Raw genomic sequence first — 12236 nt, 5'->3', positions numbered from 1 at the left:
ACCCCCAAAGTTAGCAGAAGGAAAGAAATCATAAAGATCAGATCAGAAATAAATGAAAAAGAAATGAAGGAAATGATACCAAAGATCAATAAAAAAGCTGGTTCTTTGAGAAGATAAACAAAATTGATAAACCATTAGCCAAACTCATCAAGAAAAAAAGGGAGAAGACTCAAATCAATAGAATTAGAAATGAAAAAGGAGAAGTAACAACTGACACTGCTGAAATACAAAAGATCATGAGAGATTACTACAAGCAACTCTATGCCAATAAAACGGACAACCTGGAAGAAATGGACAAATTCTTAGAAATGCACAACCTTCTGAGGCTGAACCAGGAAGAGATAGAAAATATAAACAGACCAATCACAAGCACTGAAATTGAGACTGTGATTAAAAATCTTCCAACAAACAAAAGCCCAGAACCAGATTGCTTCAGAGGCGAATTCTATCAAACATTTAGAGAAGAGCGAACACCTAGCCTTCTCAAACTCTTCCAAAATATAGCAGAGGGAGGAACACTCCCAAATTCATTCTACGAGGCCACCATCACCCTGATACCAACACCAGACAAGGATGTCACAAAGAAAGAAAACCACAGGCCAATATCACTGATAAACATAGATGCAAAAATCCTCAACAAAATACTAGCAGCCAGAATCCAACAGCACATTAAAAGGATCATACACCATGATCAAGTGGCGTTTATTCCAGGAATGCAAGGATTCTTCAATATACGCAAATCAATCAATGTGATACACCATATTAACAAACTGAAGGAGAAAAACCATATGGTCATCTCAATAGATGCAGAGAAAACTTTTGACAAAATTCAACACCCATTTATGATAAAAACCCTCCAGAAAGGAGGCATAGAGGGAACTTTCCTCAACATAATAAAGGCCATATATGACAAATCCACAGCCAACATCATCCTCAATGGTGATAAACTGAAACAATTTCCACTAAGATCAGGAAGAAGACAAGGTTGCCCACTCTCACCACTCTTATTCAACATAGTTTTGGAAGTTTTCCCCACAGCAATCAGAGAAAAAAAGGAAATAAAAGGATTCCAAATCGGAAAAGAAGAAGTAAAGCTGTCACTGTTTGCAGATGACATGATATTATACATAGAGAATCCTAAAGATGCTACCAGAAAACTACTAGAGCTAATCAATGAATTTGATAAAGTAGCAGGATACAAAATTAATGCACAGAAATCTCTGGCATTCCTATACACTAATGATGAAAAATCTGAAAGTGAAATCAATAAAACACTCCCTTTTATCACTGCAACAAAAAGAATAAAACATCTAGGAATAAACCTACTTAAGGAGACAAAAGACCTGTATGCAGAAAATTATAAGACACTGATGAAAGAAATTAAAGATGATACAAATAGATGGAGATAATATACCATGTGCTTGGATTGGAAGAATCAACATTGTGAAAATGACTCTACTACCCAGAGCAATCTACTGATTCAATGCAATCCCTATCAAACTACCACTGACATTTTTCACAGAACTAGAACAAAAAATTTCACAATTTGTATGGAAACACAAAAGACCACGAATAGCCAAAGCAATCTTGAGAACGAAAAACGGAGCTGGAGGAATCAGGCTCCCTGACTTCAGACTATACTACAAAGCTACAGTAATCAAGACAGTATGGTACTGGCACAAAAACAGAAAGATCAATGGAACAGGATAGAAAGCCCAGAGATAAACCCACGCACATATGGTCACCTTATCTTTGATAAAGGAGGCATGAATGTACAGTGGAGAAAGGACAGCCTCTTCAATACGTGGTGCTGGGAAAACTGGACAAGTACATGTACAAGTTTGAGATTAGATCACTCCCTAACACCATAGACAAAAATAAGCTCAAAATGGATTAAAGACCTAAATGTAAGGCCAGACACTATCAAACTCTTAGAGAAAAACATAGGCAGAACACTCTATGACATAAATCACGGCAAGATCCTTTTTGACCCACCTCCTAGAGAAATGGAAAAAAAAACAAAAATAAACAAATTGGACCTAATGCAACTTCAAAGCTTTTGCACAGCGAAGGAAACCATAAACAAAACCAAAAGACAACCCTCAGAATGGTAGAAAATATTTGCAAATGAAGCAACTGACAAAGGATTAATCTCCAAAATTTACAAGTAGCTCCTGCAGCTCAATAACAGAAAAACAAACAACTCAATCCAAAAACAGGCAGAAGACCTAAATAGACATTTCTCCAAAGAAGATATACAGACTGCCAACAAACACAAGAAAGAATGTTCAGCATCATTAATCATTAGAGAAATGCAAATCAAAACTACAGTGAGATATTATCTCACACCGGGCAGAATGGCCATCATCAAAAAATCTACACCAAAAAAAAAAAAAAAAAAAATCTACAAACAGGGCTTCCTGGTGGCGCAGTGGCTGAGAGTCCACCTGCCGATGCGGCGGACACGGGTTCGTGCCCCGGTCCGGGAAGATCCCACATGCCGTGGAGCGGCTGGGCCCGTGAGCCATGGCCGCTGGGCCTGCGCGTCCGGAACCTGTGCTCTGCAACGGGAGAGGCCACAACAGTGAGAGGCCCGCGTACCGCAAAAAAAAAAAATAATAATCTAGAAACAATAAATGCTGGAGAGGGTGTGGAGAAAAGGGAACACTCTTGCACTGCTGGTGGGAATGTGAATTGGTACAGCCACTATGGAGAACAGTATGGAGGTTCCTTAAAAAACTAAAAATAGAACTACCATACAACCCAGCAATCCCACTACTAGGCATATACCCTGAGAAAACCATAATTCAAAAAGAGTCATGTACCAAAATGTTCACTGCAGCTCTATTTACAATAGCCCGGAGATGGAAACAGCCTAAGTGTCCATCATCGGATGAATGGATAAAGAAGATGTGGCACATATATACAATGGAATATTACTCAGCCATAAAAAGAAACGAAATTGAGCTATTTGTAATGAGGTGGATGGACCTAGAGTGTGTCATAGAGAGTGAAGTAAGTCAGAAGGAGAAAGACAAATACCGTATGCTAACACGTGTGTATGGAATTTAAGAAAAAAAAAGGTCATGAAGAACCTAGGGGTAAGACAGGAATAAAGACACAGACCTACCAGAGAATGGACTTGAGGATATGGGGAGGGGGAAGGGTAAGCTTGGACAAAGTGAGAGAGTGGCATGGACATATATACACTACCAAACGTAAAACAGATAGCTAGTGGGAAGCAGCCGCATAGCACAGGGAGATCAACTAGGTGCTTTGTGACCGCCTGGAGGGGTGGGATAGGGAGGGTGGGAGACGCAAGAGGGAAGAGACGTGGGAACATATGTATATGTATAACTGATTCACTTTGTTATAAAGCAGAAACTAACACACCATTGTAAAGTATGGATGGACCCAGCGATTGTCATACCGAGTGAAGCAAGTCAGACAGCGACAAACATCATATTGTATCACTTATATGTGGAATCTCCAAAAATGGTACAAATGAACTTATTTACAAAACAGAAACAGTCACAGATGTAGAAAACAAATTTATGGTTACCAGGGGGAAAAGCGGGAGGATAAATTGGGACATTGGGATTGACATATACATATTACTATATATAAAACAGATAACTAGTAAGGACCTACTGTAAAGTACAGGGAACTCTACTCAATACTCTGTAATGACCTATATGGGAAAAGAATCTTAAAAAAAAAAGAAGTGGATATACGTATAACTGATTCACTTTGCTGTACACCTAAAACTAACATAACATTGTAAATCAACTATATGCCCCCCCGCAAAAAAACCCCAAGAAGATACATGCACTTTTCTTTCACTGCAGCATTATTTACAATAGCCAAGATACACAAACAATCAAAGTGTCCATCCAGGGATGAATGGATAAAAACAATGCGGAATATAGAATGGAATATTATTCAGACATTTAGAAAAATGTAATCCTGCCATTTGGGACAATGTGAATGGGCTTTGAGGTCATTACACCAAGTGAAGTCAGTCAGAGAAAAAAACACCATATGATCTCACTTACATGTGGAAACTAAAAAAAAGAAGAAAATTAAGCTCATAGATAGAAAATTGAGGGTTGGGGAAAAGGATGGGTGAAACTACAAACTTGCAATTATAAAATAAGTAAGTCATGGGGATATAATGTACAGGATGGCGACCAGAGTTACTAATACTGCATTGCATATTTGAAAGTTGCTAAGAGAGTAGATCTTAAAAGTCCTCATCACATGAAAAAAAAATTTTTTGCAACTATGTTTGGTGACGGATGTTAACTAGACTTATTGTGGTGATCTTTTCACAATGTATACAAACATTGAATCACTATGCTGTACACCTGAAAGTAATGTAGTTAAGTTATATGTCAATTATACCTCAATAAAAAATAATTTTAGAAATAGCTATGTTATTTAAATGTTTGTTTAAATTACTTGCTTTAATTAATCTCAGATTTCTAAAAATTCCTTGTGAAATGTTTAATTCTTTCAGATGTGGTATGAGCCACGTAAATTTAGTACTACTCCATTTTGCAGTTTAGAAAATTAAAGTAGAAGGCTCCACATTCGGAAGTAACCTCACAGTCCTAGTCTTTCTTGAGCAAACCATCCAGTTTAAATTCATTCCGGTACGAGTTCACATGAGGTTGGAAAGCGGACTTCAAGCACCGAAGACACACAAGAATGAGACACTTAAGAAACGGGCCGCCCCCCCCACCCCCGCAAGCCCGCCCCGATACTGTGGGGAAAAATCACCATGTAAGCTTTAAGACTTTCACCTGGCTAAAAATACGGTGCTGGGCTGAGGACCCCTGCCCCCCAACCCCCCACCCTCCGGGCTGTTCACATGGCGCCCCGAGTACAACAAGCCTCCCGGCCGCCTCCTTTTCCTTCCCTTCCCACCCCGGGAAGCGCCGCGAGGCCATCCCGGCAGCGAAGTCGGTAACGGGCCGAACCCAGGGCGAAAAGGTCCTCGCAGAAGACCCAACGGACGCAATGCCTGCTCTGAATGGTGGCAGGGAGCGCGGGCAGGCTCACCAAGTACCTGTGGAAAAGGCGCTTCCCGCGTCGGAGGCAACAGAAGTGGTTCGGCCAGGAACCCAGCAAGAGACACCTACTTCGCCAGAGTACCTCTCGTTCCGCCGCAGATAAAGCGGCGCTGGGTCGGCGTCCCGGAAGCACTCGCAGAAGCTGGAAATGACGTAGGCCCGTGAGCCCCGCCCATTCCTGCTCCCGCCAGCCACTCAAGTCTTGCGAGAGGGGAGGGATGTGGAGAGAGGAGCGTGGGGCCGCAGCTTTGAAGCCTCAGACCGCTAAACAGGTGTAGCTCCCAAGTAATTCACCAGGTTCAGTAAATCGTTAATGAGAGAATTACAATTTTACAGACTCTTCTCCACTGTTAGACGCACAATTAGAAAACGTAAGGCAGTCACATTTTATGCCGCTAGTGTGTTCAGCGTAATACTGTTGAAGACCCAGTAATACAGAATTGAAGCCAAATTCTGAAAAGTTTATAGCCAAGTATTTAACGAAACAGTGCGGCAATTCATTTAACTCTGCAAGCGTTTAGTTTGTGAATCACAGAATTTCAATTCGGGAGAATCTGTATTTAAAATTTATGCTTAATGCAAGACAAATACTTCAGTTTGTATTTGCGTTTACGTAATCCCAAACGGTATTCTAACTGGATTAAAGGCAGCAGTAATGTGCGCAGCTGTTTGCCGTTAAGCAGTTGAACAGTGATTAAGGAGTAAATGCAAAACAACTGCAACCAACTTGAACCTCTGCGCAGGTCCATAGAGTAAACAGGTTATTTTTTATGCCATGTTTTCAGCCACTTATTGAACTGATTTCATTGGTGGATTCCCCATAACTAAAATAATTCTAAACTATGAAATACAAAGTGTGCTTATAGTTAAGATAATGTTTAAAATTGAAGCAGGATGAACTCTTCACCCCCTTGAATAGGAAGCAGCACCCAAACTACAGAAACAAAAGGTTTAAAACTATTTGAAAAGCTTACAAGATAAACTTTGTAAAAATTCAGTAGTGAAATGGGAGACAGAAAAATGTGACAAATGAGTCAAAACCAAAACTTTCCAATTAATTTATTTCAATTCATTAACGTTGCAAAAATACGATGTGCAACAAATCAGGACACAAGTTATTGTATTCCTAACAAGTCAGAGAAAAAGAAAATATTACATCTTCTTAGTAAATCAAGACCAACCTTAGTATTTCTTACAGGGACCACATCAACATCTTGCACACACAGTCTTCAGAACTGAATTTCTCTCACTGTAAAAGGAGAGCACTAGGCTATGCAACATTATCTGAACAGTGATAAAATGATCACAGTACATTAACTGTGTCTAAATGACAGCATGTGAATTTATGGTAAGAAAAATGTATTAATCTTTGAAATATATATCAAAGTGCATTAGTGTCTAACGAACTCTGAATTGTGTTCCATGTGCCCCAAGGGCTGTGCAAGTCAGTGCCCTGAACACCACAAATATTTACTAGCTAGTTTATGTATATAAGCTGTTTAAGGGACATAACTTCAGAAAATTCAAATACAAAAAGTGCAGTAGAGTAGCTAATTAACATTATTTTCCAAGTTCCTCCTTAGCTACACTGAATGTGAAAACGCATAAAAGTTTCAAAATGCAAATGTTTTAACCTCTTGTAGAATGTCTTATAAAATAGAATTAGACAGATATTATAATAATTCTTTAGTAAATGAAAGCATTAAACTTTGATTTTCTTCTGGTGTTTGATGTGTTATATTAAGTGCTTCATGTAAACTTTTCATAAAAGTAGTTCTCAAAACATAAGAAATTAAGTAGATCTATCATATATAGCTGCAACAAAGTAACAGTTCTGTTCAAATTTTTGTGTCACTCCTTGCTGGTCAACACATTATTTTCAATTACCATTAAGAATTTTAAAGGATCACATTACTGGGACTCACCACTGATATGATTCTAACTCATTCAGAATCTTGGGATGGGAAGAGGGGGATGAAAGACTCTCCAGGTAATTCTTCCTTACTATTAGAACACTGAGAATCTCCCACTTCTCTTACCAGCTGACCTTCTCATGCAAGTCTAAGTCCTTAACTCTTTCTCCCAGCAACTCAAATTACGCAATCCCTGTTCCTACAAGATAAACTCTAACAGAATAGTTGGTCTAACTTTTAAGTACATTAATTCCTCTAGCTATCCCACCCTTCTGACATTTGTGATCCACTTCTCAAATAGCTATACAGGATGAGAAAAAACAGGCATGAAAACAAAACAGAATGTGGTAGCCATAACTACCTATTTTCAGTCTATTTCCTCCTCCTCCTGTAGGAGCAATGTTAGCAATTTTCCACGTATCACATGGGGAAAAGGATGAAGCTGCTGTCACCTTATATACAACTTTACCAATCTCATTAGGAAACTGGACATATCCTAAAGCTAATTTTTAACTATCAATTGAAGAAATCTAAAAAGCCCCTTCTCCTCTAATTCAAACACTTTCAAATTCCCTGAGCAATCACGTAAAAACAGCCAGAGTAACACAGTCATTTAAAAGAAGACTCTCAAAAAAGCAGATTCCTTACCTTTTTAAATTCTGGAATTGCAGTTGAAGAAAGTCTAGCAACCTATATATACCTGTCAATCAGCAAATTTCAGTATTCAGTATAGTTACTAAAGAGTGATGTCCATTTTGGAACAATACATTAAATGTTTACCAGCTATGTCAAAAGTAACGTAACCCTACACTTCAATCTGAGCATTGTAATTGCTGACCCCCCCTGTTTAAACTTGCTTTTGTATGAAGAGACAAAGCAGAGGAAAATATGAATTTTCATTGTAAGTATTACCAGCCTTTGCCCCCTTCACTCCACAGTCTTATTCACATATTCTGTATGTAGCCTGCAGGTCTTCCTGATTGATACAAGAAATGGTACCAACTGCTGCCATATACAGCACTCCCCTTAACAAGGACACATTCAGTGGAATCTTAGCTAACTCATTATCCCTTTATAGTTTTCTTTCTCTTACTTCCTTGTTTTGTTATCTTCCTTTCCAGGTCCTGCCAGGCCCTACTTGGAATCATATTTCTTTATACTCCCCCCACCCCCAGTTAAAGACTATTAAGCTTAAACTGTGGGATCAATATAGTATCTTCCCTTGGTGCTAGTAAGGAATATGACCAAGGAGAACACAATCAGATTACTTTATAAGAGAAACTTTTGACTAAGAAGAGGCACTCAGAACCTAAACACAACAAAAAATAGTGGCATAAGCATCAAATTAAACAAGTTAGAACCATGATCCCAGCAGAAAGATAAAATAACACAATTTTATGTACTTTCACCTCAATCACTAATGGAAAATTAAAACTGAATGATATGGGGAAAATGTCACATAGCTAGTAATTACAAATAACCAGTTTAATAAATGCTTTTCCTCTGACCTACTTGTTATGATCTTAAGTCTCACAGCTATGAAACATTACGGGGCATGTCCCTATACCAGATTTCATCAAGGTATAGGTTAGAACAGGTATTCTTTTAAATCTAGTGATTCACAGCACATCCCTTTGGTTATATCCCAAATGGTATCACTGTTCCCTCTAAATTTTAATGTTCTGATAGAATATAGGCTATCTCTACTTTAAAAAAATATGTAGGAAAATGCACCACTTTTGCAACGAGTTGTATCTATAATCAGGGACGATGCTTGCAAATGCAAAAGTCAATAAACAGTGACGTGTTGCAACTGAAGAACTGGGTACTTAATGTGGAGGAAAGCCACCTATTTAAAAAGCTCAGCCAGGTTTGACTGAGACACAAATTTATAGATGAAAGACTACTTTTACTGATGAAAGGTCACTTAAAGCACTCTACAAATATAGACTCTAATCACAATTAAATTCAATATGATCTTTTATTCGTATATTCAGAAGGAATGCCTAAACTGTTACTGTTAATTTGCTTTTTGAACACAAAGTATTTCTAAGATCTGAGCAAGCAATAATGGTTTTAGCTTTATTGACTATAGTGACATTAGTTCAGGATCTGCCTACAGCAGCTGGATCCAAGTGAAGTCAGGAGGCTGCTAAAGAAAGTCTCATCCTGGGAATCCTCCAGCATCTGCCATAATTGGACTTGGGTTACTGTGTCAAGTTTATGACTGAGGAGGACAAAAAGTAAAGGAAATTCTCTTTTGTAATAGAAAACTTTACACTAAAAACAGCAATGATAAAAGCCAGTCTAGGATAAAATAAATCCTAGAGGTTTAGCTCCTGCACTTCAATTTTACTACTCTTTTGTAAATTACCTTATAAGAAGGGCTGGAGTGTGGTGTGACCCTTAAATCAGGCAGGTACTAAGTTTACCAAATGTATAAGTCACACAAGTATATGACACAGTATTAGACCAATCTGTTGTTTTCGAATGATTTTGTGGGTAATTAAGTTCTATCTGGGGCATAAATACAATTTCAATGCAGAGTCAAGGTACTTACCAAATTAAACAAGGAGTTCATATGCTTACACCAAACGCAAAACACCATAATATGATGATGCTCTAAGACTTACAAAATAACTTAATTTACAGTACTGTTAACATAATTCAACAGAAAATGGGAAAACACACCTTATCTGACTGGGTCAAACACCTGATATGAAAGTATTTTGGTAAAGTGCCCACATTGAAAGTAGTTAAAAAAGCAGCCCCTATTTTCTAAAGAAAAGTAGTGACAGTGAATAACTCATCACATTCTCTGAATATTACACTGCACTCACACCAATTCAGGAGAGTGATACCCTGGACACACAGCTTATTTCACATTAGTGAACAAACCTACAATTTTTATGAAGTTCTGACTTTTGGCCAGAAGATAAAATGTCTGATATATACATATACACAAGCCCCAATTCTTAACCTCTTAAATTCTCTAATTCTAAAAATGGCTTTTTGACTTGTCTTTATGTTTAAAAAAAAAAGTGTGCAATACACTTGTATTTGTGTCTGAATTAAGAAATAAATGTTAAGTGAGAAAAAAACTCAGAACGGTACTAATCTACTTAGATTATGTATATGACCTTTGGGTATTCATGAGAACCAGTTTAACTGTCCCTCACCTTATGAGCGTATTTTCTAAGTGACCCAGGAAGTGTATTTAACCATTTACAAAAACAAATATTTTAACATGCATTTTACAAAATCATGGTCTTATTTACCTGCATATTCTTCCATAAGAAAGGTATACATTAAAAAATACTGCTCAAAAACATAAAAATATATATTATCTCTTTCCTTTTCCATTTAGGCATATAAATATTTTACTGAAGAAAATGCATCATTTAATAAACAAATGCAAAAACTGCTTTATATAAAGTGTGGTTCTCTGCTATTTAGCAATATAAAATATAAAATGATTACAATATAATTAGCTAGTAAAGAGCTAAATTCAAGAGATCTGCAAACCAGTACAGCAGTGAACAGTCCCTTATACAAAAGTCCATTAAGAAAAAGTCAAGTCAGTTTTGTTAACAGGTTACATAAAAATCAGGACCAATAAATGCATTATAAATGCAAAAAAGCACTGCTTCATCAGCACATTCTTCAGTGTTTGGACTAGATGCCAAACTTACTGTTCACTTTTCGGTTCATCTTGTTTTCCATTAAGCTCTTGATCAACTCTATTTAATGAAAAACAATATAGATAATAAGATATCAGCAAATGAACAATTCTCTTTCTAAAAATAATGGCTGATTTTACCATAGATTATTATTCTGTTATAAACAAAGCTTTGCAAAGAAGCAGACATAGTAAAAAGGTTACCAAACATTTTCCCAACCAGGAAAGATAATTTTTAAAGGCAAGAGGACACTGGCAAGAATGTGATTATTGTTTTTTTTTTTAAGATTGTAAGATACTTTATATACAAATGCATATAAACTTTATTAAAAGTTCAAATTACAACAGGCATATTAAAATGTTGAACTGTAGCATGGCTGAGGCAGGGAGCTAAGTGATCTGAGTGGCAGGAAAAATAATTCCCTCAAAAATGATGTTGTTAACTGAAATATTTAAATGCCACTAATGCCATCAACTGATCAACTTTTAAGTTCAGTGGTAAAAGTACATATTTATGGATGCCATAATTATTCTCCAAAATTTATTGGTACACTTAGAATGTGAATACTTTTTATTTATCTTGATAGTAAGAAGCCACAGAATTTAATAATCAGAAGTATCTAGATGTAGATTAAAAATATGATTGGATCAGGAGTGGGATGCATAGAGATCACATCAAAATTTAGGCAAGTGGGGATTAGAAGAATTATGTAATTACCACACAAAAATTATAGACAACCCTTCACAGATAATGTACAACAATCTCTTACTATTATACTTGTATATTTATATTTGTAGTAGTTTGAATCACTGATGGAGGAGAGTTTAAAACAACTTGGTATGATATATGAAGATACTTTTCACACTTGTTTCCATTACTACAATCACCTGAACATTAGTGAGTCAGACCTAAAAGCCTTGGCCTGTGGTAAAGCCAGATTAACAACATTTTAAAATATTTTTTATATTGGTAACAAAAATCTGAAAGGTACATATTCTTGATAAGGCATGCAAAACACATCAATCTTTTCAACATGTGAAATATCGGTATGAACTAATTTCATAATCACTTTATTTTTAAACTCTGTTCAAATATTTTAACAATCAACATCTACCTGGCTACACTTGCACTGAGTTAGTTGAAACAAACATCTAAAACATTTAAAACTGCTATATTTCAGCACACTCAGTTTTGAACCCTTATCACCAGTACTCATAGAAATTTCACCTTGGGTAATAAGCTCCCCCATGCAGTTTCTGTTAACTTGGTTTTAAAAACATGCCCTTCTATTTTTAAAACTTGAGTGTTACCCTTTTCAAGCTGACAAGGATTTATTATTTTTCAAGGCTAAAGAAACTCTGTACAAAAACTCAGAAGTGCCTAAAAGATATATGTAATGATTCTATTTAAGATTAAATGAAACGAAAGTAAAAAAAAAAAAAATCAAGATAAAATAATATTGGTAGGTTTCAAACAATACATTTAAATAAGAAGTACAATTCTACTTTTTTTCTGATGCCTAAGTTACTTAACTAAGAATTTTGTAAAAAGGCACAACATAGCAGATT

The 12236-nt window shown here is 36.6% G+C and overlaps 2 protein-coding genes across 8 annotated transcripts in view; both read right to left on the bottom strand.

Annotated features, from left to right (window-relative positions):
• Nucleotides 1-5221, bottom strand: part of GTF2A2 (general transcription factor IIA subunit 2) — a 32931-nt gene extending 27710 nt beyond the window's left edge. The window contains exon 1 of the mRNA XM_079913055.1: nucleotides 5072-5221. The gene's annotated coding sequence lies outside the window, so the exon portion shown is untranslated. The remainder of the gene's footprint in view (nucleotides 1-5071) is intronic.
• Nucleotides 5222-5574: 353 nt separating this feature from the next.
• The window catches only part of BNIP2 (BCL2 interacting protein 2), a 225836-nt gene continuing 219174 nt past the window's right edge, over nucleotides 5575-12236 (bottom strand). For 5 of the 7 annotated variants that reach the window (XM_079912509.1, XM_079912508.1, XM_079912503.1 and 2 more), the window contains one exon: nucleotides 5575-10728. In XM_079912509.1, coding sequence (XP_079768635.1) covers nucleotides 10677-10728 — 52 coding nt within the window. In that variant the 3' untranslated portion in view covers nucleotides 5575-10676. The remainder of the gene's footprint in view (nucleotides 10729-12236) is intronic. The other 2 variants (XM_079912504.1, XM_079912507.1) reach the window with 2 other exon arrangements.

Source organism: Stenella coeruleoalba (assembly GCF_951394435.1).
Source record: "Stenella coeruleoalba genome assembly, chromosome: 2".
NCBI lineage: Eukaryota > Metazoa > Chordata > Mammalia > Artiodactyla > Delphinidae > Stenella > Stenella coeruleoalba.
Note: the sequence above shows the minus strand (reverse complement) of the source record. Positions and strands in the feature narration are given on the sequence as shown.